Source organism: Spinacia oleracea, chromosome 1 (genome assembly GCF_020520425.1).
Source record: "Spinacia oleracea cultivar Varoflay chromosome 1, BTI_SOV_V1, whole genome shotgun sequence".
NCBI classification, from domain to species: Eukaryota; Viridiplantae; Streptophyta; class Magnoliopsida; order Caryophyllales; family Amaranthaceae; genus Spinacia; species Spinacia oleracea.
In genome coordinates this window covers 124,579,837-124,602,349 of record NC_079487.1, presented here as the reverse complement: position 1 = coordinate 124,602,349, position 22,513 = coordinate 124,579,837, and the positions used below count along the sequence as shown (strand labels likewise).

Below are 22,513 nucleotides of genomic sequence, written 5' to 3'. Positions count from 1 at the left end.
TTAAATAAAACTGAATGCAAAAAAAGAAGGAAAAAAAAGATAATGATTACTTAATTTATAAATGTTCATTTATTACTTTTCTAGCTTAATACGGACACATAGTTACAAAATATACCCCATTAAAATAAAACCCGGAGCTTATATCGTAAAATGAATTTTCTAATAACATACTATTTATTTGATTCAATTTATTTGTTATTTGTAGCGGATATATATTAACGAATGCATAAGATGTAATTCATTCCTCCCCACTCCCCAGTGAAAAGACCAATAGCTTCCTGTCAAACTAATCTCAAGAGCTAGCAACCTATCGACGGCTTTTAAACAACCTTATTCGATGAGTAATTAGACAAACGAGTGATGACGATATTGTTAACCAAAAAATTAACCTGTCCATAAAAACTACTCCGATATCGCAATTTGGATGGTGCAGGCGTGTGCACGTAGCTCTAGGTGCACCGGGATTAAAACGACCAACATTAAACACAAAACGCACATTTTCATCAAAATACCCAGAAAAAAGAACAATGCCCTTGAACAAAAGAACAATTCCCCTGAACAAAAGAACATTAAAGGCTCTGTTCTTTTCAGTTATTTTTATCGCGTTTTTATTTGATTTGTGTTATTTTTGCGATATATATTATTTTGGGTTTTATGTTTTGAATTCAAACTGTGAAGAGGAGAGAGAAAGTGTAAACTAGGTTTTCTAAAATGGGTTTTAGAGAGAGAAATTAATGAAAATCCCCAAAAATTCGTTGATTTTTCTGCTTCAACATCAAATTAAATTGATTCTTCTTCTTCAAATCTGAATTCTACAGCTGATAATCAGATTTTGGGAGGTAATTTTTCAATTTTTTAATAACAAATGGCATGTTTTGATGATTTTGATTTTGTAATAGTTGTGTTTTTGATGATTTTGACTATTTTGATGATTTTGATTTTGTAATAATCGTGTTTTGATGAATTTGATGATTTAAATGAATCAAATTATGTAATAACACGCTGATTTCGTTGAAATCGTTGATTTTGATTATGTAATTACGATTTTTTTTTTCCAGAAAAGAACAGTTTTACGTATTAAAAGAACATATTCTCGAATGAAAAGAACATATGCTCGAATGAAAAGAACAGTTACATTATGCTCGTATTGAAAGAACAGTTTCATTATAGTAGAAAAATAGACCATTTGCGTTTCATAATTTGTTCTTTTATTTTATTGTGTTCTTTTTTATTATTTTTAATTTCTTTTGCATTTCATAACTTGTTCTTTTTATTTTATTGTGTTATATTTCTTTTTACTTTTTATTTATCCTTTGTTCTTTTGATTGCGTTCTTTTTCTTGTTTTTATACATATTAACCTATTATTTTTTCAGATATTATGAATAATGTGCTTGATAATTCAAAACAGAATGATGAAAATGATGATTCTGAATCATATGTTATTATGGGACAAAGTACTTGACTTGTTCTTTTAGTCTCTATATTTGTTCTTTAAGACTTTTCATTTGTTCTTTTTATAATACTCTGTTAAAAGAACAAAATAAAAACACGTGCACGGTTCTCATTATGCACTCTTTAACAAATTTTCTTTTCTCTCTCTCTCTCTCTCTGTTCTTCAATTCTTTGATTCTACTTCCTATTTGTTTATTTTCTATTTTTCAGCAACTATATATATAATAATTGTACTTATGAGTCATAACCATTAGTCATTTTAGAAATACATTTTAGAGAGAGAGGGGAGAGGATTTATATTCTCTCAACATAAGAGAGATTTTTTTAGAGAGAAAGAGTGAGATGGTGAATGAAAGAGTGAAAAAAAATACATTTTCTCCTTATTCTCTCTCTAAAATTCCTTCTGAATGTTTCTCGTTTGTTGAAAATGAGTGAATTATATTAAGAAAAACACTAGTTCAATGTTGATGCTCCTGATAAATGTTGATCAAGTGTTTAAGGTACGTTTCCTTGTTTTTTCCTCTAATGTTCTTTTCAGATTGTTATGTTTTTTTTCACAACTTTACTTTTACTGTGTCATCAACATAGTTTGTTCTTTTAAATCAACATAGTTTGTTCTTTTATATCAACGTACATAGATTGTTAAAAAAGAACATATAATGGTTTGAAAAGAACAAATAACACTTAAAAAAGAACATAGTCTGATTCGTGGTAAAAGAACAAAAATACATTTTAAAAAAATATAGATTTACTTTTAAGTGCATCAAAAAATCGTCGCTTTGTCTTTTTAATTAGAACATAAAATCGTTTGAATAGAACAAATAACACTTAATAAAAGAACATAGATCTGATGTGTGGGATAAAAACAAAAATACATTTAAATAAAAATATAGATCTAGTTTTAAGTGCATCAAAATATCGTCGTTTTCGTCTTTTTAATTAAAACAGTAATTGGTTTGAAAAGAACAAATACAACTAATAAAAGAACATAGATTTGTTGTTCTTTTCGTCCCTTTCATTCTGTTCTTTTGTTTGATAAGGAAAAAGAAAATGTTGCTCTTTTTCATGTGTTCTGTTCTTTTTTCTTTTTTTGTTGTCGTTATTTTTTTTTTTTTGAGTTTTTATTTTTCTTTTGATTTTGTTCTTTGTGTTTTGTAAAAAAGTTGTTGTTCTTTTTTTAATTAATTTGTGTTCTTTTTAACTTTTTTACGGTTTTTTAATATTTAATAATATTATCGATAATATGTTTTTTTTTGTTTTTCTGTTGCATTTTTCACACGATGTTCTTTTTGAAAAATAGTTGTTCTTTTTATAGTTATCAGGAGAGAAAATATGTTATTTTCATTTTTGTATATTTTCTTTAGTTTTTGACTTTAGTGTTCTTTTCAGGTTTAGTTAATGTTCTTTTTGTTTACTCTAGTTCTTTCTGTTTAGTTTTTTATGTTCTTTTCGGGTTTTTTTTTGTTTTTTGCGTTTTCTTTTAATGTTTTTGTGTTTTGGTGCAGGTGCACGTAGATCTACATGCAGGCCCCTGCACCATCAACGCGTTGCTCCGATATAAGATGCTTCTTGATCATCAAAACACAAGTCCATAAACATCATCAATTCATCATAACCTTATTTCAAAGTCCATAAAAAATTATCATAAAATACAAAATCGAAATACTCAACGAAAGTTGAATAAAAACCTATGTTACTCAGGCACGGGTGTCGGTGTCGTAAAATACCTTATTTGACCGAAACTAAGCTTTGTTTATAAGCAGAAACAGCCCAACACTGAGTTTCCGGATGTGAAATCCGCCACCATTCTTGTGTTTCAGGGTCATATAAGATGTTACCAAGATACCGTGAAAATAAAAGCTTATTGTTCCAATGACCAAAAAATCCTAATTGCTCAAAATCCAAATTTGTAGTGAACTTCTTGATCCATAAACCTTCATTCAATGTCCACATTGTAAGACACTTGCTATGTTGAACAAGAATCAAAGAAACAGAATCGTGCAATGTTGCAAGTGCAAGTTTTTCATATTCCCACTTGTCGTAATTAGGTAATTGCATCTCTTTACAAATCTCAGTACCCAAATCAAAACTGACGACCACGTCAGAATTGAAAATACCAGGTTCATGTGACCCTATCCAATACACGCTTCTATTCACAAAAACATAACATTTATTCTTTTTTAAATAATAAAATTTAGTCAAATCACCCCAATATTTCCATAAACCATTATTTAATGAGAATATAAAGATCGAAAGCGGGTAATAAGTTTCTTCATCACTAAAATATTCTTTTGTTGTATCCCTAAAATCCACCACTACAAGAAATTGTACTATTAACGACGGGAAATCCCGTCGCGAAAGGCCAATAATCGTTGATTAACGACGGGATTTCCTGTCGCGAACCCGTCATAAAAGGGGGCCGTCGTAAATAGGAATCCCGTCGTAAATCCGTCGTAAGCCCGTCGTAAAAGACATTTGCGACGGTTATTCCCGTCCTTGTTTGGTTGTTAACCCCGTCGCAAAAGGCTTTTGCCACGGGATTTTTGACCCGTCGTAAATAGGTTGTCGTTAAAGATACATATTCTTGTAGTGCACGATGACAATAACCTTGTAATCCTTAGTAAAGGGATCATATCCGAATCCATACTGCTCATTGCAAAAAGTTATATGGGATGGAACATCAGGCTTCTTAATCAGTGGTGGTAACTGTTTCAACTCTTTGAGTGCCGGATTCCACAGATAGCGTCCTTTGTCACCTTGATACCAACACCATTGGTAAAATATTCCATGACATGGACCAACAATAAACGTATTACGCTCTGGTGTTTCTATTTGTTCATATGCTAAAACTCTTTGTAAGCTACTATGGACAAGCATTTCATAATTCCCAAGTTCACCAAACTGACTTCCTACGTTAAATTGAGCAATGTAACAATCTCGGAAATCATCGTTGTTGTTATAGTAGTTTTCTAGATGCTTGGATATGAAATACACATTTTTGATAATTGCATGCCAAGATTTGCAAACACATTTATATTGCAATAGAGTTTTCACGGGCAACCACGACAAAATCTCGGGTACCAAATGTATGGGAAAATCATACGGGATTCTGATTCCCTCCTTCTTCCTTTCACGGCACCACCGTGCTGCAACCACCATTAACCACCACAACAGCCACCGACCACCACCATTCCCACCACTGTTCGACCACCACCCCAGCACCACTCGGCCAGCCAGAAACACCACCGTACTCAACCACCGTCCCCTGCTTCCCCGCTTCGCACTCCCCTGCCTCTCCCCTTTTCTCTTCGCTGCACCACCCGCACCAACACCACACCACACACCACCACCTCCAGCCACCCTCACCATCTCGTCAACCACCTCCGCCCTCAATTCCGGCGAGCCGCCGCCCAAAACCACCCAGAAACAAACCCGAATTTCCCCTGTTTTCACTCACTCCGTGCTCCATTTTCTGTCTCCCTCGCCGTTCCTCTGCCACCAAACCACCGCCATCACCGTCGCAACCCATCTGCGACGCCCAGCCAGACACCCAGTCGGCCACCTTCTTCCCCCCCTCTTCCCTGTGCTCTGCTCTGTCGTACCCCTACCTCTTCTCTCTTGTCGTTCGTCCACCGCACAACCACCACCCTCACCGTCGCATCCGACACCGAGCCGCCCAGCCGACCACCTTTCCCTTCCTTCCTCCTCTCTTTCCTCCCCTGCTCTTCTTCGTGCCCCCTCCCCTGTTTCTATTCCCTTTCCCAGAAGAACCGAAAATCAGGTTTCTTGAAACCTTGAATTTTATTCACATCAAATCCATACTTGAGTTGGGCTATTCTAACTTGGGCCTTTGGTGAGTTAAACTTTGAATTACTATTTCAGATTTCCTAACTATTAAATTTCAGATTCTCTAACTATTAATTTTCATGTTTTAATATTGTTTTTTTTATGATATAATTATTTACTAATAAATTGTTATTATTTTTTTCAGGTTTAATTATCAAATATGGATTTTACTAAAATAAATTATTATCTTGGATTAACAAAAACAGAATTTAAATAAGATTTTCATGAAAACCGATTTATGAAATAAATATATATTCGATTAAAATTTCAATTAATAATATTTTCATTAAGTTATGAAATTATATTTATATTAAAATTCGTTATTTATAAAATTCTTGATTTATAAAGGTTATGATTTATAAAATATTGATTTTAAATTATTTATCGATTTAGTACTAATTCAATGATTTAATATTTTGAAAGAATTGAACTCGGAGCTCAGGACGAACGAACCAAGGAAAATCCCTAGGAAATCGCGGAGTTAGGTAACGGCTATTGCTAGTACCCGCAATTCCCTTATAAATGCATTTATGAAAATACAATGTTATGATTTATTTATGAATTGAATGCTTTGACATGTTTTATGAATTGCGGGAAATGAAATGTGATTTGATTGAATTATTTACTATAATATGATTGATTGAAATTCTTATAAAACGATCTTTATAAGAAACCATGAATGAAATGATGTCTCTATGATGCCAGGAAAGAAATGATATTTTATGGATCCCAGGATCTAAATGATGTTTTATCATGATCTCATGATCTAAAGGAATTATGTTCCTTCAACTGAAGTAAAAAGGCTAAAATGTAAAATTAAACGAAACATGATAAATGAAAGTGAAAGACCTAGTCCGTTTGGCAGTATATGTTCACAGGTTACGATTCTCGGTCATGCATGTACCCATGGGGCATCCGCCCATTGAGCCAAGGCTCTCATGTTTTCGGGCCAAGGCCCCATGTTTATGGACAGCGGTCCATCGTGGAAGACGTTCCACCATGTCATACTTGCCACGACTAGCATGTGCACCCAAAAGTTATGAATGAATTAAATAAAGGACTTTATAAAATGTTTTACATTATTCTATTCTCCCTGTGTTATTAAATAAAATGAATTGAAATGAATTTACGTTGCTAGAATAGTTCGTTACTGAGTCTTCGGCTCACCGTTATTTTGTTTTCTGTTTTAGGTACCGCTGGGAACGATGGGAACGAGTAGTGGCGAGGATTTCACTATTATATTATTCACCTAGTTTATGCTTAATGTTTTAATAGTTTAATTAAAGACTTTTAGTAATTTATGTACTTATATTTTGGGAATATAAAGGATTATTATATTAGATTGGAGGTTTTTATGGCTTATGTATGATGTTGCCTTGTAATTTCCAAGAGAGAATTAAGGCATGTAATGTCCCGACCAAATTAGGTTAATTCCGCTGCTAATTATGCTTTAATAAGTGATTTAGAGGTCGGGGCGTTACAATTATCCCCTGTAATAGTTACTCCGTACTATTAATTACTATTCTTGTAATTTATCTATCCAAACATGGGAACATAATATAACTATTTCATTTCCTTTCTTTTTCTTCCAAATTCCCTCAACCAAACAAGGCCTTAGCAATTAATGCAAAATTACAACAACAAAAAAAAAACGAATTCATGTTTTATTATTTACACAATACTTTAAACCAACTCAATATTTAGCCTATGTTTTGGCTCTCTAATTGTAACTGAAATTCACTTGTCGAACTAGCTATCAGGGAAAAAAAATATTAAACGACTTGAACACAAATAAAAAGAAAAAGGAATAGTACTTGTACATCGCTATATTAGGTTATTTTTAAGTTCTTAAAACCTGGGACAAAAGTATAGTCTTCGATGAATTTTCCATTCACAAACTTCCTCTAATTCCGTAATAAAATAATATGGAGTACATACCAAACTAACAAAACAGAATAAAAATAAATTAACAACAAATTGATATTAAAAGGGGCAAATTAATAAACAATTGATGCTTGATATGATGATACAATTAGAAAAGCTACGTCCCATAAAAAAAAAGTAGGAAAACGATGGATATTTCACATAGAGTTTGAAAACATTACCGACTTATCGATGGTAGAATATTTGGGATTGGAGTGTTTTGCGGGATTTGGAATTGGAGTTTGGAGGAAGATATTGCGTCTGGTTTAGTTTATTTATATATATGGCGAACGGCTGTGTCAAATAAATACCTTTAGCAACTAGCTTGGGCTACACGTCTTAGGGTCTAAATGTTAAGAAAGAAAACTTATGTAAAGATTGCCATAAATATAATTGTATTGTTGTGAATAAACAGGAGAGATAAGAGAAAGAATAGCGTTGTGTATATTATTTCATATAATAACACTTCTTATGGTGAGAACACTTTTACACTCTCTATGTTCTATATTTATTCAACAATGTTCTAAATTTTCAAACTCATGTTCTAAATTTATTCAACGATGTTCTAAATTTATTCAAGCATGCTTTAATTTTATTCAACCATGTTCTAAATTTTTAACCTCGTGTTCTAGATTAATTCAAGCATGTTCTAAAATTATTCAACCATGTTCTAAATTTTTAACCTCATGTTCTAGATTAATTCAAGCATGTTCTAAAATTATTCAACCATGTTCTAAATTTGTAAGCTCATGTTCTAAATTTATTTAAGCATGTTCTAAATTTATTCAAGCATGTTCTAAATTTATTCAAACATGTTCTAAATTTATTCAACGATGTTCTAAATTTTCAAACTCATGTTCTAAACTTATTCAACCATGTTCTAAACTTATTTAACCATGTTCTAAATTAATTCAAGCATGTTCTAAATTATTCAACCATGTTCTAAATTTGTAAGCTCATGTTCTAAATTTATTCAAGCATGTTCTAAATTTATTCAACGATGTTCTAAATTTGTTCAACCATGTTCTAAATTTGTTCAACCATGTTCTAAATTTGTAAGCTCATGTTCTAAATTTATTCAAACATGTTCTAAATTTATTCAAACATGTTCTAAATTTATTCAACGATGTTCTAAATTTGTTCAACCATGTTCTAAATTTGTTCAACCATGTTCTAAATTTGTAAGCTCATGTTCTAAAATTATTCAATCATGTTCTAAATTTTTAAGAACATGTTCTAAATTTATTCAAGCATGTTCTAAATTTATTCAACGATGTTCTAAATTTGTTCAACCATGTTCTAAATTTATTCAAGCATGTTCTAAGTTTATTCAAACATGTTCTAAATTTATTATATGCTTTCCTATCACAATAAAAGTGGTATAAGTTAATTATCAAGAGGTTCAATCAAATTATAATGCGAATTGAAAAAATAAATCAACCACATAAATCAATAAAATAAGTTATTGAAATTACAAAAATGATAATTAAACCAAAATTTGGAATAATACATTTGAAACAAATCTAAGAAGAATTACAAAATAAAAATCAACCAAAACTTTAAAATCTGTCCTCTTGAATTATTTCTGGTTCGAATGAATTAATTTGCAATCAGTTTACCGCGGTTTCTCTGCCTCTCTCCTCAACATCTACCTCCATCTTCGCTGCCGCTCCACCCTCATTCGACTGAGTCGACTCGCTCCATCTCCACCGCCGTCTCTCAGTCTCTCTCCATAAGAAACCACCAGTACATCACCACAACCGCAGATATGATTCGCCACACCAAAATTGAAATCGATTTTGATTTTTGGAATTCAGAAATCAATTAAAATCGAATTTAATTGTTGAATTTAGATTTTGAAGAATCGATTGAAAATTCGATTTCAAAATTTCCGAACAATTAATTAAAAATGTCGATTGAAAAATCTATTTCGAAAAATCGATTGAAAATCTCTGATTGAAATTGATTGCGAAATGAGAAGTGTTGATTGATTGGAGGAGGCAGATGTTCTTACCAGATAATAGCAGCGGCGAGTGTCGAGTGGCGAGTTGTAACGAGAGATGATTTGTAGCAGCGGCGATAGATGAGTTGTAGCAGCGGCGAGAGATGAGTTGTAGCAGCGGCGGCGGCGAGAGGCCACCAGAAATCACCGACGATCTGAGAGCGGAGATCAGAGAACGTATATCAGAGAGCGGCGGCGGCGGAACAAGGAACTGTAGCAGCGGCGGAGGCGAGAGGCCACCAAAATCACCGACGACCTGAGAGCGGAGATCAGAGAATGGAGACCAGAGAGCGTCGGAGAGCGGCGAACAGAAACCGGCGAGACACGCCGGACGTTGGTGGTGGAGAGCGATGAATCCGAAAAAGAGAGAGAGAGGGGGGGGGAATTGAAGAGAGAGAAAGTGCACCGGAAAAATGAAACAAATACAGTGAATGAATAATTAATTTGGGATATTTAATCATAATAATTACGAAAATGCCATTATGAAAAAGTGTTCTCACCGTAAGGAAGTGTTCTCACGAGAGCCTTCCTCTATATATATATATATGATACAATAGTTAGGGTTTTACTGAATCCTAGAATATTCCGGAGATATTAACAGGGGTATAATGGGAATCCATATTATATTTCATAACATTTATGGTAATATGATTTATTATTTTTTATTTTATTTTTGAAGGCAATATGGTATACTCTTGCAACACATGTGAATTTCTAATTTCTAATGAAGGACCTACAAAAAAAGTGAGGTAATTTGCACGTAACTATGGCTGATTATGGTACTAAGTATGTATTAAAATGATTAAACAACACAAAATATTGAATACCGTTTACAAATCGCGGCTCTGTTTTTAGCGGAAAAGAGGATATGTGAGTGTGTGAGAAATATGGAGAAGAAAATAACCTAACTTTTTATGAGGAAAAAAATCTTTTGAAATAACTTATTAATAACTTTTAGAAACGAAGATAATATTGCTTAATACTATAAACAATAATTTCAATTTAGATTTATTTGTTTAGTAGAGTTTGGTGAGATTAGGTTTCTTTAATTTAAGTGTTTTTTTTTTTTTTTAAAACACTATTATTACAATATAACGAGAGTACAAATATTCTCATAGTATTGGAATAACGAGGGATTCTACACGACAAAACAGTTAGCTAATTAGTTAACAAGATGAATTACGAGATTTTACGTTTTTTCTATTCACAAGTTTGTAAAATCACTACAAAAACGTGTATCTTTTATGACAACCTAATAACGACGGGTAAAAATCCCGTCACAAAAGGACTTTTGCGTCGGGGATAACAACTCAACAAAGACGGGAACAACCGTCGCAAATGTCTTTTACGACGGGTTAATGACGGGATTCTCTATTAACGACGACCCCCTTTTATGACGGGTTCACGACGGAAAATCCCGTCGTTAATCAACAATTATTGGCCTTTAGCGACGGAATTTCCCGTCGTTAATAGTACAATTTCTTATAGTAATGTTGTTGTTGTAGTTTTTGCCTAATAAAAAGAATAATAGTTTGACTAAATTAATTGAGCAGTACACATTTGGATGGAAGACTTATATACGTGGACACCAAACTTTTCAACGTACATTTGACTTATATATGCACGCGACTCATGTTTCAATTTCAAAAACTATTTACGACAACAATTTTAAAATAAAGTAGTATGTTTCTTGCATCCATAAGTTTGTAACGTTTACAGTTTTTGCCTCTGGAAGTAAGAAAGAGTAACAATTTGACATAAATTTGAGTAGTACAAATTTGGATGGAAGACGTAGTACACATGGACACCGAACTTTTCAACACTTGACTTACATAAATTTAAGTGCATGATTCATGCTACAATTTCAAAAAACATTTACAAAACCATTTTTAAATAGTACGTAAAAAGAAATGACAAATAGATATTATAGATAGACTCTTTAACTTTTAAGAATTATTCGATGATAATAACACTATTTTGGAAATCGATTAATCTAGGCAAATGAAATAACAATAATTTACAATGCAATTGAGCCAAACAAGATGTACGTGTCATTTGTATTTCAAGATCAGATTGAGCTTCCATCATATCGCACCCACATATCTCTGTTTGTGATTGAAACCAAGCTTTCCTTATAAGCCGAAACATTTTCACATCTATAAAAATGGTCTATCGGGGATTTTAGATACCATATTTCTAGTGTCTCAAGGTCATATAAAACTAGCATTTTATCACCCTGAAATAAGAGCTTGTTATCCTTCCAATGACTAACCGGTCGATAATAAACCTCCGAATTAAAATTCACTATGCAGTGCTTCGTCCAAATACGACCTTGGTCGTTCATAGACCACATCACGAAACAATTTGTGTCACGATAACCAATTAGTAAAGCAATGGAGTCATGGTATACTACAAGGCGAACATCATTTGCCGACTTCTCATAGTATGGTAATTGCAACTCTTGAACGTTATCGGTAGCTAGGTTAAAAGAGATGATCACGTCAAAATCAAAACTATAACTATATAGGTCATACGACCCCAACCAATAAACACTATCGTTAACATAAACGTAGCATTTATTGTTTTCCAAAAAATAATATTTTGTCAAGTCTCCCCAATATCTCCAAGAATCATTCCTTAATGAGTAGATAAAGATCGATAAAGGGTAATCAGTCCGCTCTTGGAAATAAGAGTGATCTTTTGTTGTGTCCCGATAACCCTTGATAATGATAACCTTATAATCTTTAGTTATTGAATCGTACCCAAATCCGTAAAAATCACTTAGTTGGTCGAAAGTAATATTTGATGGAAGATTAGGCTTCATAACCGGTGGAGGCAAGGGTTTTAACTCATTCAGTGCAGGGTTCCAAAGAAAACGTCTATTATCACACCAGCACCATAGATAATATATTCCATCGCAAGGACCATACATATACGTATTATACACGGGTGTTTCTATTCTTTGGTATGCTAAAGATCGTTGTGCTTTATCATCCACCAAAAATTCATATACATTCACTTCACCGGCTTGAGTTATCACGTATTGAGCAATGATACAACCTCGACAATCATCGTTGTTGTTATAGTACGAAGTAATTTTTAAGATGCTTAGAAATGAAATGAGGATGTTTGATCATATTATACCATGATTTGCAAACAACTTTGAATTGCAATAGAGTTTTCACAGGCAACCGAGACAATATCTCCATTAACAAGTGTTCAGGAAGAGCATGTCCAATTTTTTTCATCCAAATTCCATATGATCTCTTTCTTTCTCTTTGCAATCTGCAAAATTACAAATGAATATATGTAATAATTCGGTAAAGATTTTGTTTGGAGATACTTATTGAAATAAAGTTGAAACTGATAAGTTAGTTTAAATTGAAAAGGTGATAAATGAAATCAATAAGGTGCTAAAACTAATCACACTATTCCCTAAAAACAAAAAAAAAAACTAATCACACTACTCAGTTAAATTTGATTGGAAAAAGGAGATGGATCCCGGACGATAGACCAAAAGAACATAAAGCATGTTATGATCGGTGATTTTTTTGTAAACTTAATTAGACCCAATTATGATCGGTTAACTCACATTTTATACGGAGTATATTTTATTTGATACGGACTATCACATCTTGCGTCATTGGTGGGATATCATGTGCCTTAATTTTTTTAAATTTTTTTTTGGTCTACCACGCGGATTTTCCACCGCCTTTGACAAGTTGACTAATCTCCTGTGGAGTTTGTATGGGTACCTCGATAGGCAACATTTTTCCCAGTTGGGATATTTTCTATACCCAAATCTCGAACCCGAGACCTTGGTTAAAGAGCAAGAGATCCTTAACCACTCATGTCAACCTCAATTGGTATATCATATGCCTAATGGATTGATGTAAATTTAATTTGTAACAAATAATAACTATCAGAACATAATTTTATGTTTTAATTCTACTATAAATAAGATGGACATCTATTTCAAAAGTTACGTACAGAAGGACCGTGCCTACGCATGTCAATGCTTGAGAATTCAGGGATAGAAAGGAAAAACCCGTTTCCAAACGTAATGGAGGGGTTCGAACGTCGGACCTCCAAGTCACGAACTTGGCTAACACATGCAATCTATTGTAAGTGGGTTTCATTAAAATCATAGTGGAACTGGACTCAATCTACATATCTCTAACATAAGAAATACTCCGTATAAATCAATTTGTACGTAGTACAAGTTTATTGTTCATATGAAATACGGAGTACTCTAAGTACTCCGTATCTAATACTTTTACGAACACTTTTTGAACAGTTGTCATGCATGCTTTTTGATATTTAAGCATATCTTTTTAGGTCCAATTGAAAAAATGCAAAAAATAATCACCTTTTCTTTAAAATACTTGTCATTGTAACTCCATTCCTGCTTCTATCATATATGCAGGTATACCGTTGCAAAGAAAGAGCCATTCCTACAACAGAATTAAGGTAAACGAGTGAATGAACTTTAATTGATATATACTTCAATTCATTTGTTTGTGTTGTTACAAGGAAAGTTATAGAGAAAAGAGAAGTAGAAGTGGAAGGCCGGGTAAGGGTAAAGAATGATGGGATGAAAGGATGAGGGAGAAAAATATGTTTTTGATCCATTCTTTCCAAAGAAGATGTTTTTCCACTTCGAGAGAGTTATTTTCCATCATTGTGAAAATTAATTTCAAACAAAACAAAATAAAATGGCGATTTCCTAGAAAACATTTCCTTAATAATGACATCATAGACTCATAGAATAAAAAAAAAATCTATATAGAAGTATTAGAAATTGTCAATGATATTATCTCAAACAAAACTAACTTAAAAGATACTCCCTCCATTCCCTTTTGTTCTTCCCCTAAAGAATGTTGGGTGTGGTTTAAGAAAACTGAATCTTGGTTTGTATTGGGATATGAGTAATGATTGGGTGTAAGAATAATGATTGGGTGTAAGAAATTGAATAAAGTAAAGAGAGAGAAAGTATTTAATTAATAGGGAGAAAAGTAGATATTTTATTAAAGTAATGAAAGAAATCAGAAAAAAAATTCAGTCACATGGGGTATGGGACCCATCAGCTGTTACATGGACCAATCAGATTTAAGCATACAATGACTCACGTTTTTTTTGGCTGGAAATTAAGCCCAAACAATTGATTTCAGTTTTCCCTCCAAATTTTCCCCCCAAATAAAAAAACAGGGGATTTTTAATTTCCCTCCAAATTTTTGAGGGGTTGACATAGTGAATTCCCTTTATAAATAGGGTCACTTTCCCCCCACAAAAGACCAAAATCTGACTTTTACCAAGTTCAATAAATACAAGCAAAACACCAAAATTTCTTCCTCAATTCAGCATTAAATAGCAAAAAAACAGGGGACTTAATGGCTTCAGATCAAGAGGATGACGATTTCCTCGGATTTTCTGATGATGAAGGCGATGGCATTAACTCCGATTCTGACTCAGAGGTAGGTGATGATGCTGCTGACTTGGTACAAGCTTCTCAAAATACTGCTGCTGATTTTGGGGACATTGGGTTTAATGAAGATGTACCAAACAGCACTGAATATGTACAGCAAGTACCAGAAGTAGAAGGGGAAGGGCACCAGCAAACTACCAACTTTCAAGAGGTACCATTTCTTTTTGATTTGAACTTTCCACCACCATCAGAAAATGCATCACCAATTCATCATCAAACAGCAACACCCAGAACAGATCATCATAAGCCTAGGACTCCTAGAATAAATAATGAATTGAGGCTTGAAATTTTGGTGTACCTGCTGAATAGAAAAATTCCAGATTCAGAAACTCTTTTGTTTGGGACAATAAGGGATGCAGCCATAGAATTTGATTACAACAGAAAAACCATAGGGTCAATATGGGACAAAGCAAAGAAGCAGAAGGCAGCAATGAATTCATATGTGGTGGAAAGTAAGTATCACAAGTGTGGCAGGAAAAAGGTTCAAGTCACATATGACTCTATTGCACAAATAGCCATGGGGGACAGAACATGCATTGTAGATCTTGCAAGAATGCTCAATTTGGGACCAACAACAGTATGGAGGCTCATCAAGAGGAAAATTATTAAGCCACACTCAAGTCCCTTGCATCCAGGCATTTCAGATGCATGCAAAATGGCAAGGATGAGGTGGGTACTCAGACTAATAATGGATTACACTATACCACAGGAACCAACTTATTACAGCATGTATGACTTCATTCATATTGATGAGAAGTGGTTTTATTTGACTCAAAAAAACCAGAGAGTTTATCTTGCAAACAATGAACCCTATCCACATAGAAGTGCAAGTTCAAGAACCAAGATACCAAAATTCATGTTCATGGCAGCAGTAGCCAGACCAAGGTGGGGTGAAAATGGGAATTGTGAATTTGATGGTAAAATAGGCATATTTCCATTCACAAATGCAGTTGCAGCCAAGAGGACATCAAAAAACAGAGTAAAGGGGACCATTGAAACAAAGCCAGTGAAGTCTGTGAATCAAATTGAAACAAGGGCAATGATGATCAACATGCTAATTCCAGCAATCAAGGCAAAGTGGCCACCACATGAAGGGGAAAAGGTCATCTATATCATTCAAGATAATGCAAAGGCACATATATTGCAAAATGATCCTGAATGGCAACTACACTACAAACAAGATGGGTTCACTTTTGTGTTGACTCAACAGCCAGCAAACAGTCCAGATTGCAACATCTTGGACTTGGGATTTTTCAGGTCAATACAATCACTTATGCACAAGAAAATGCCTAAAACTGTGGAGGACTTAAGTGGAGCAGTGTATGATTCTTTTAATGAGTTGCATCCTAAGACATTGTCTAATGTGTGGATGACATTACAGTTTGTTTCTAATGAGATTCTAAAACACAAAGGCAACAATGATTACCAACTTCCACACAACAAGAAGAAGATTTTAGAAGATGAAGGCAGACTGCCAGAGCAAGTCAAGGCACCTATATGGGCAGTTAATGAATGCATGCAACTCTATGATGAATGGAAAGCAAACCAGTGAAGCAAGGTGAAAACAATTAGATAACTTTTTGTGTTTTGGGGACATGTTTTTAAATTGACAAGTAAAACCAATGTGTCACTTTTGTAAGCTTAAATGCAAGCATAACATGTAGGCAAAACATTTTGTAAGCATATCTTTTGGAAGCATCAATGAATGAATCTCATGTTTAAGTTTAGTAAAGTTTTTTTTCCATCATTCTTATTCACATCAATGTAGAGTAATCAAGGCAAGGCAATAAACATCAAATGAGTACATAACAAGAACAAGGCAGCATTGGCAGAAAAAGTACAAGGCACAAGAGGTAAGGCAGCATTGGCAACACTATAAACAAGGCAGCATTGGGTTCTTAAGAACAAGGCAGCATTTGCAATATCACAACTCTAAACACATCGGCTTCAAAATGGAAATAAATAATAATATCACATCATTTTCAGATGGAAATTATTCCCATTTTGAAACCGATGCGTCAAAAGATGTAATTTTGACAAAAACAATCAATTCATCATTGATAACACATGGAATATGCCTCACATAAACAAAGATTCATAAATATCTCAGAATGTCCCCAAAAATCATTGAATCAAACCCTTTCCAATTAAACTTAGCTCCTGAAAAACATCATGGATGCTAATGGTGCATGAGTTTGATTGAAAAACAAAGGGTTTGACACTCATAAAATGAAGACTCATCACAGATCACAAGGCATAAGTACAAAAACTTTATCACATCACATCTCTAAACACATCGGCATCCAAATGGAAAGAATGCATATCACATCATTTTCAGATGGAAATTCTTCCCCATTGGATGCCGATGTGCCAAAAGATGTAATGGACAAAGAAACAAGAACAAAGCAGCAAAAACAAGGAAGCAATGAACAAGGCAACATCATTGACTCTCAGTTAAGTTGTTTTACATCATTGACATATTTGTTTCTAAATGATTTACAACCTCACCACCAATTCACCAAAGGGGATACTAGATCAATCAATGATGTGACATGATCTGTATTCCCTTTGGTGATTGGTGGTGAGGGACATGTTTAGAATCAAATATCTCAGGTTATCAACACATACATCACAGATCAGAAACACTAACATCATTGAATATCAGAAACACATTATACATGTTTTGCAATACATGAATTGCCTCTCCTGTCTAACCTGACATAAGATCTCAGAATGTCCCCAAGCATCATTGACACAAACCCTATCCCCTAACACTTAGCTCCGGAAGAGCATCAATGATGCTAATGGTGCACAAGTGTTATTGGAACATTGGGTTTGAGTCTCAGCAAATGAAAGACTCATCACAGATCAAGCATAACAATAACAATCAACAATGCATCAGATCACCATGAACTGATCAAAGCATAGGGTTTGAACCTCATCAAATGAAAGACTCATCACAGACCTCCACTGATTCATGGGACATGAAGCATTAAACAGATCATTAACATGTAGGGTTTCATTTCTCAGACATATTGACACACATCATTGATCAAGTAGTTTCAATACTATCATATCTTTAACATTCTTCTGCCGAATGGAATGATTGATATTCACATTCCATTGTGTGAAATGACATTCACTCCGTTCGACAAAAGAAGTTAAAGGACAATTATCAAAACAAAGATCTCAGAATATCAACACTAACATCATTGAATATCAGAAACACATTATACATGTTTTGCAAGACATGAATTGCCTCTCCTGTCTAACCTGACATAAGATCTCAGAATGTCCCCAAGCATCATTGACACAAACCCTTTCCCCTAACACTTAGCTCCGGAAGAGCATCAATGATGCTAATGGTGCACAAGTGTTATTGGAACATTGGGTTTGAGTCTCAGCAAATGAAAGACTCATCACAGATCAAGCATAACAATAACAATCAACAATGCATCAGATCACCATGAACTGATCAAAACATAGGGTTTGAACCTCATCAAATGAAAGACTCATCACAGACCTCCACTGATTAATGGGACATGAAGCATTAAACAGATCATTAACATGTAGGGTTTCATTTCTCAGACATATTGACACACATCATTGATCAAGTAGTTTCAATACTATCATATCTTTAACATTCTTCTGCCGAACGGAATGATTGATATTCACATTCCATTGTGTGAAATGACATTCACTCCGTTCGACAAAAGAAGTTAAAGGACAATTATCAAAACAAAGATCTCAGAATATCAACAATCACATCATTGAAGATCACAAACCTCCTAATATTGATCTCAGAATGTCCCCAAGCATCATTAAAACAACTCCAAACCACAAACACTTAGCGCCCGAGAAATATCATTACTGATACTAATGGCAGCACGAGCATTTGTGGTTAGTTGGACTTGTTCCTCAGCAAAAAAAAGACTCATCATCGATCACAATAAATAAAGGGACATTATTGTATCCTAAAGGGACATGCTTGGACATTAAGCATTCAACACCAGGCCACACTGAGAGGACTGAAATAACTCAAACCCTATCCCCAAATTATATTCATTTCATGCCTTTACTAATCCAAAACATAGTTATACTGATCAAATCTCATACTCACCAAAGCATCATATTTATCATACACAAAACATACCATAAAACAGGGGACATTAAGCCATCAAATCATGTTCATCACACAGACAACATTCCACAAAATTTCATAACCATATGGAAACACCATCATCCAATCATCATTATCAATATCAATATCATAACTTAAAATATCTAACATCAACATCCATACAACTAATCACAACATCATCATCCAAACAACAACACCCCTGGCCAACAACAGATCACAGTTGTTGGCATCCACCTTATGACTCCACAGCTAGCCAGCATTCAATAAAATGAAAAAAGGGAGAAAGGAGACAGACTTATCTAAGCATCATCAGATGCTGAAGCCGATTTTTTTCCCTTTTCTCCTTTCTTTGAGGAGGGATAACCAGATGAAAGTTGTCCTGGAGACCCAACAGCATCACCATTCTCATTTTCACACTCTCCAACATACACCAGATCAAATGAATCAGACCCACTTGGTTCCTTGCAATCAATAGGGGACAAACAACATGATTAGTGCCATCATAAAATAACAGGGGACCATGAATTAAAATCAGATTTAATCAAACAACTCAAAATAAAGTTCCAAATAATTTCAGATCACCATGGTTACCACATGCAATGAGATAAATGAAAGCAAATCACACAATAATTCCATTAAAATCCAACTAATTTTCGGAATACATCCAGATCCCAATTTTACCCAAAAAATGTGAAATAATATCCCAAATACATCCAGATCCCATTTTTAACCACATGCAATGGGAAAACAGATCAACAAAACACATGAATATTCCGATTTTCTTCAAATAATTTCCAAATAGCTCCAAATAAAATCAGAACTCAATTTTAACAACATGCAATGAAAAAACAGAGCCCAAAATAAAATCAGAACTCAATTTTAACAACATGCAATGAAAAAACAGAGCACAAAATAAAATCAGAACTCAATTTTAACAACATGCAATGAGAAAACAGAGCAAAGAATAACATAAAAAGCCCGAATGAATCCAACAAATCTCCAAAAAATTCCCAAAAAATTCGAAAAAATACCAGATCTGCATTTTTAACACATGCAATGGGAAATCAGAGCAACTACTCCAGAAAATAATCCGAGTTTAATGAACAATACTCCAAATAAATCAAACATTTATCAAATCCCACTTTTTTAGACATGCAAACATTCATCAAACCATTTTAATAAAACCGACATCAATAACCCTAAATAAATCGCAAAAAATCAAAATTAATACCTCATCGGAATCTCCTTCACCGAAAAAACGCAGATCTGAGGGAGTGGGTTTCCGATCGTCATATTTTGACTCAACCTCCTCTCCTGGCTCCACTTCCCTCTTCCGAAACCATTCTTCCAAATAGTTTCGAGTACTCGTATTTTCTTTTTGGGCCAAATACAGATTGTTTTTATATTCGGCGGAGTAGGAATGCTCGTTATTGGGACAGTTGCACTTGGATCCCCAATCACAGTTGGAATCGGGGATTCTTTGACCAGAAGTTCCCACCCCAGAATCACCTCGAGTTCTAGACAAAGAAGAACCCATAAAGTACCAGAAAAACAGAGATCAGCGACGATTAGGGACCAAAAAGGGGACAAAAATAGAGGGGATCTGATCGGAAAATGATTCCGAGTAATTTTTATGAACGTTTTTCTGCGAAAACGTTTCAGATTTGCGAGATTTGGAGAGGAAAACCCAGATCAGAGGCGGAAAACCTAGGGTTTTCTCAAGAACAGGGGAGGAATTTTAAGAGAGAGAGAGAGTGAAATAAGAGAGAGAGAGAGATCCGAAGAGGTGAGAGAGAGAAATCAGAATGAGAGGTGAGGGAGGGATTGTGAGATAGGGACGGGTAATAAAGGGAGGGGGGGTAGGGTTAGGTTAATTAATTAAATAAGGTGGGTGGGGTAAAAGTGGGTGGGAAAGGGTAGAATCTTAGGGTATTTTTTGTAAATAGTGGGGAATCTTAGGGTAAATTGGTAAAAAAACTATGGCCAAAAATAGTAAAGATTCAGTAGGGGAAGAACAAAAAGAAATGCTAAAAAAGGAAATGGGAAGAACAAAAAGGAATGGAGGGAGTACGTAGTATTAGTGATTAATGTAAAATCACAAAATTAAAGGAAGGAGAAATACCTGTATTTCGGTATATATAACTTCAGTAATTTTCTGGAAATTTAGGAATTGATTCTAAGGATGGAAAGTCTCTTTCTCTTTGTTTTGTGGTATATTAGTAGTAATCCTATACTTCGTATTATATAGTCTGTACTTCGTAGTCGCTAGCACGTAGGAGGAGGAAACTTCCTTAGAATAACCAAAAACAATAAATTAAAGATAATGTATTGCTTAATTATATTCTTTATTAAGTTAGATATAATTATAATAAAATGTACTTGGAACACAAGAAACCTTGACTAACACTACTGTTAAGAACTTTTCAATTGAAAAGATTTAAAAATAAATAATGAAAATACTATGTAGTACTACTGTGATCTGATCTTGTACAACACCTATGGATTTGGTCATAATGATTTTATTAATTAGAGTCGGACTTGCCTCTTTACCAAATGAAAGAGCTGAGATAACTCTTTTACGTTCGTGGTGACTAATTTTTTTAAGAGAGTTATCAATGGTGAACCTTATGGTTGAGCAGAAGTTGACATTATATAAAATCGGAGGTAGTAAGAGTATTTGACCAGAAAGAACAAGGCGTCTGTTTGCGTAAGGTTCGAACCCCTTACCTTGAGTTTAAACAATAAAGGTTTTACCACTAAGTTATTACATGTTTCATGTTATTATTGCAAAAGAAAATAATATAAGTAAAAGTGAATATTAATAATGTAGTAGCCCGAGGCATCGCCCGAGTCCAAAAACTAGTTGAAGTATTAAAAGGTGTTTTAAAGGTTTGAACATCTTACCGCAAGTGTGAAGGACAACGCTCATTACGATCTTAAGCAACCATCAAAATGTGTTTTAATTCTCCACAACTTTTTATTCCCAGACTTTTTTGGAATAAAAATAATTAAAACATCAGGGTAGCCATAAACAGATATGATATCATTAGTATAATAATAAGCATCAACTATAGAAATTCCCTACATATATCTAATTTAATTAAACTTTGTAAAATGAACGCCAGAGTATGTCTCTTATGAGACCGCCATATGCATAAGACCGTTGATGTCAATATTAAAAAAGATAACTATTTGAATAAAAATTATAACTATTTGTTTAGAAGTATAACAATTTTATTGGATAATAGAATCAATAATATTATAATATAATCAGAGCATCTTCAATAGTAAGCTAATTATTAAATTAGCTTGTCATGCCAACTAAGATTTTAAGCTAATTTATTTTCTAGCTAGTTTATATCCCAATAATGGCAAGCTAATATACCAAACTAGTTTGTTATTAAACTAGGTTCACTTTTCAATTAATCATTTAATTTAAACTTTATTTTAATTAAAACTTGCATTCCAATTGGGCAGATTTTTCCTAATTTGCTTGGGCCAAGCTAATTTACCAAAATCACTCCAATGGTTAAGCTAGTAGCTTGAGACTTTTGCAAATTGCAATCAAGTTCCTAGCTAGTAGCTACCACCATTGGAGATGCTCTAACTATTTAATCACATTGAGTAATTGTTTAATTAAAAAATATAATTATTTAAAAAAAT

General features: G+C 33.9%; 2 protein-coding genes and 1 pseudogene across 4 annotated transcripts; all 3 read right to left on the bottom strand.

Annotated features, from left to right (window-relative positions):
• Positions 1-3,181: 3,181 nt before the first annotated feature.
• Positions 3,182-4,822, bottom strand: LOC130465659 (F-box/kelch-repeat protein At3g06240-like). Its single transcript, XM_056834510.1, has 2 exons — positions 4,032-4,822; positions 3,182-3,602 (listed from the first exon to the last, which is right to left on the bottom strand). Exons 1-2 carry the CDS (start codon positions 4,820-4,822, stop codon positions 3,182-3,184), a joined length of 1,212 nt encoding a protein of 403 aa, XP_056690488.1.
• A 5,517-nt stretch (positions 4,823-10,339) lies between these two features.
• Positions 10,340-21,051, bottom strand: LOC130472499 (F-box protein CPR1-like; annotated as a pseudogene).
• On the bottom strand, positions 14,870-20,957 carry LOC130472502 (uncharacterized). Of its 3 annotated transcripts, none has more exons than XM_056843694.1 (3): positions 20,082-20,957; positions 19,146-19,311; positions 14,870-15,007 (listed from the first exon to the last, which is right to left on the bottom strand). In XM_056843694.1, the coding sequence occupies exons 1-2, from the start codon at positions 20,385-20,387 to the stop codon at positions 19,150-19,152; spliced, it is 468 nt and encodes a 155-aa protein (XP_056699672.1). In that variant the 5' UTR covers positions 20,388-20,957; the 3' UTR covers positions 14,870-15,007; positions 19,146-19,149. The 3 variants fall into 3 exon arrangements, with proteins under 3 accessions (XP_056699672.1, XP_056699669.1, XP_056699670.1); XM_056843691.1 differs by having other exon boundaries at positions 14,870-15,010; positions 20,082-20,954; XM_056843692.1 differs by lacking the exon at positions 14,870-15,007 and having other exon boundaries at positions 18,102-19,311; positions 20,082-20,947.
• Positions 21,052-22,513: the final 1,462 nt, after the last annotated feature.

Bases quoted from the DNA above. Each gene is read 5' to 3' on its own strand.
- LOC130465659 (XM_056834510.1), bottom strand. From the start codon at position 4,822: ATGGTGAGGGTGGCTGGAGGTGGTGGTGTGTGGTGTGGTGTTGGTGCG. The intron at 3,603-4,031 runs GTATCTTTAACG...TTTTGTGAATAG, and splicing joins ATCGTGCACTACAAGAATAT to AAGCGTGTATTGGATAGGGT.
- LOC130472502 (XM_056843694.1), bottom strand. From the start codon at position 20,387: ATGGGTTCTTCTTTGTCTAGAACTCGAGGTGATTCTGGGGTGGGAACT. The intron at 19,312-20,081 runs GTATTAATTTTG...ATTGATTGCAAG, and splicing joins GTGAAGGAGATTCCGATGAG to GAACCAAGTGGGTCTGATTC.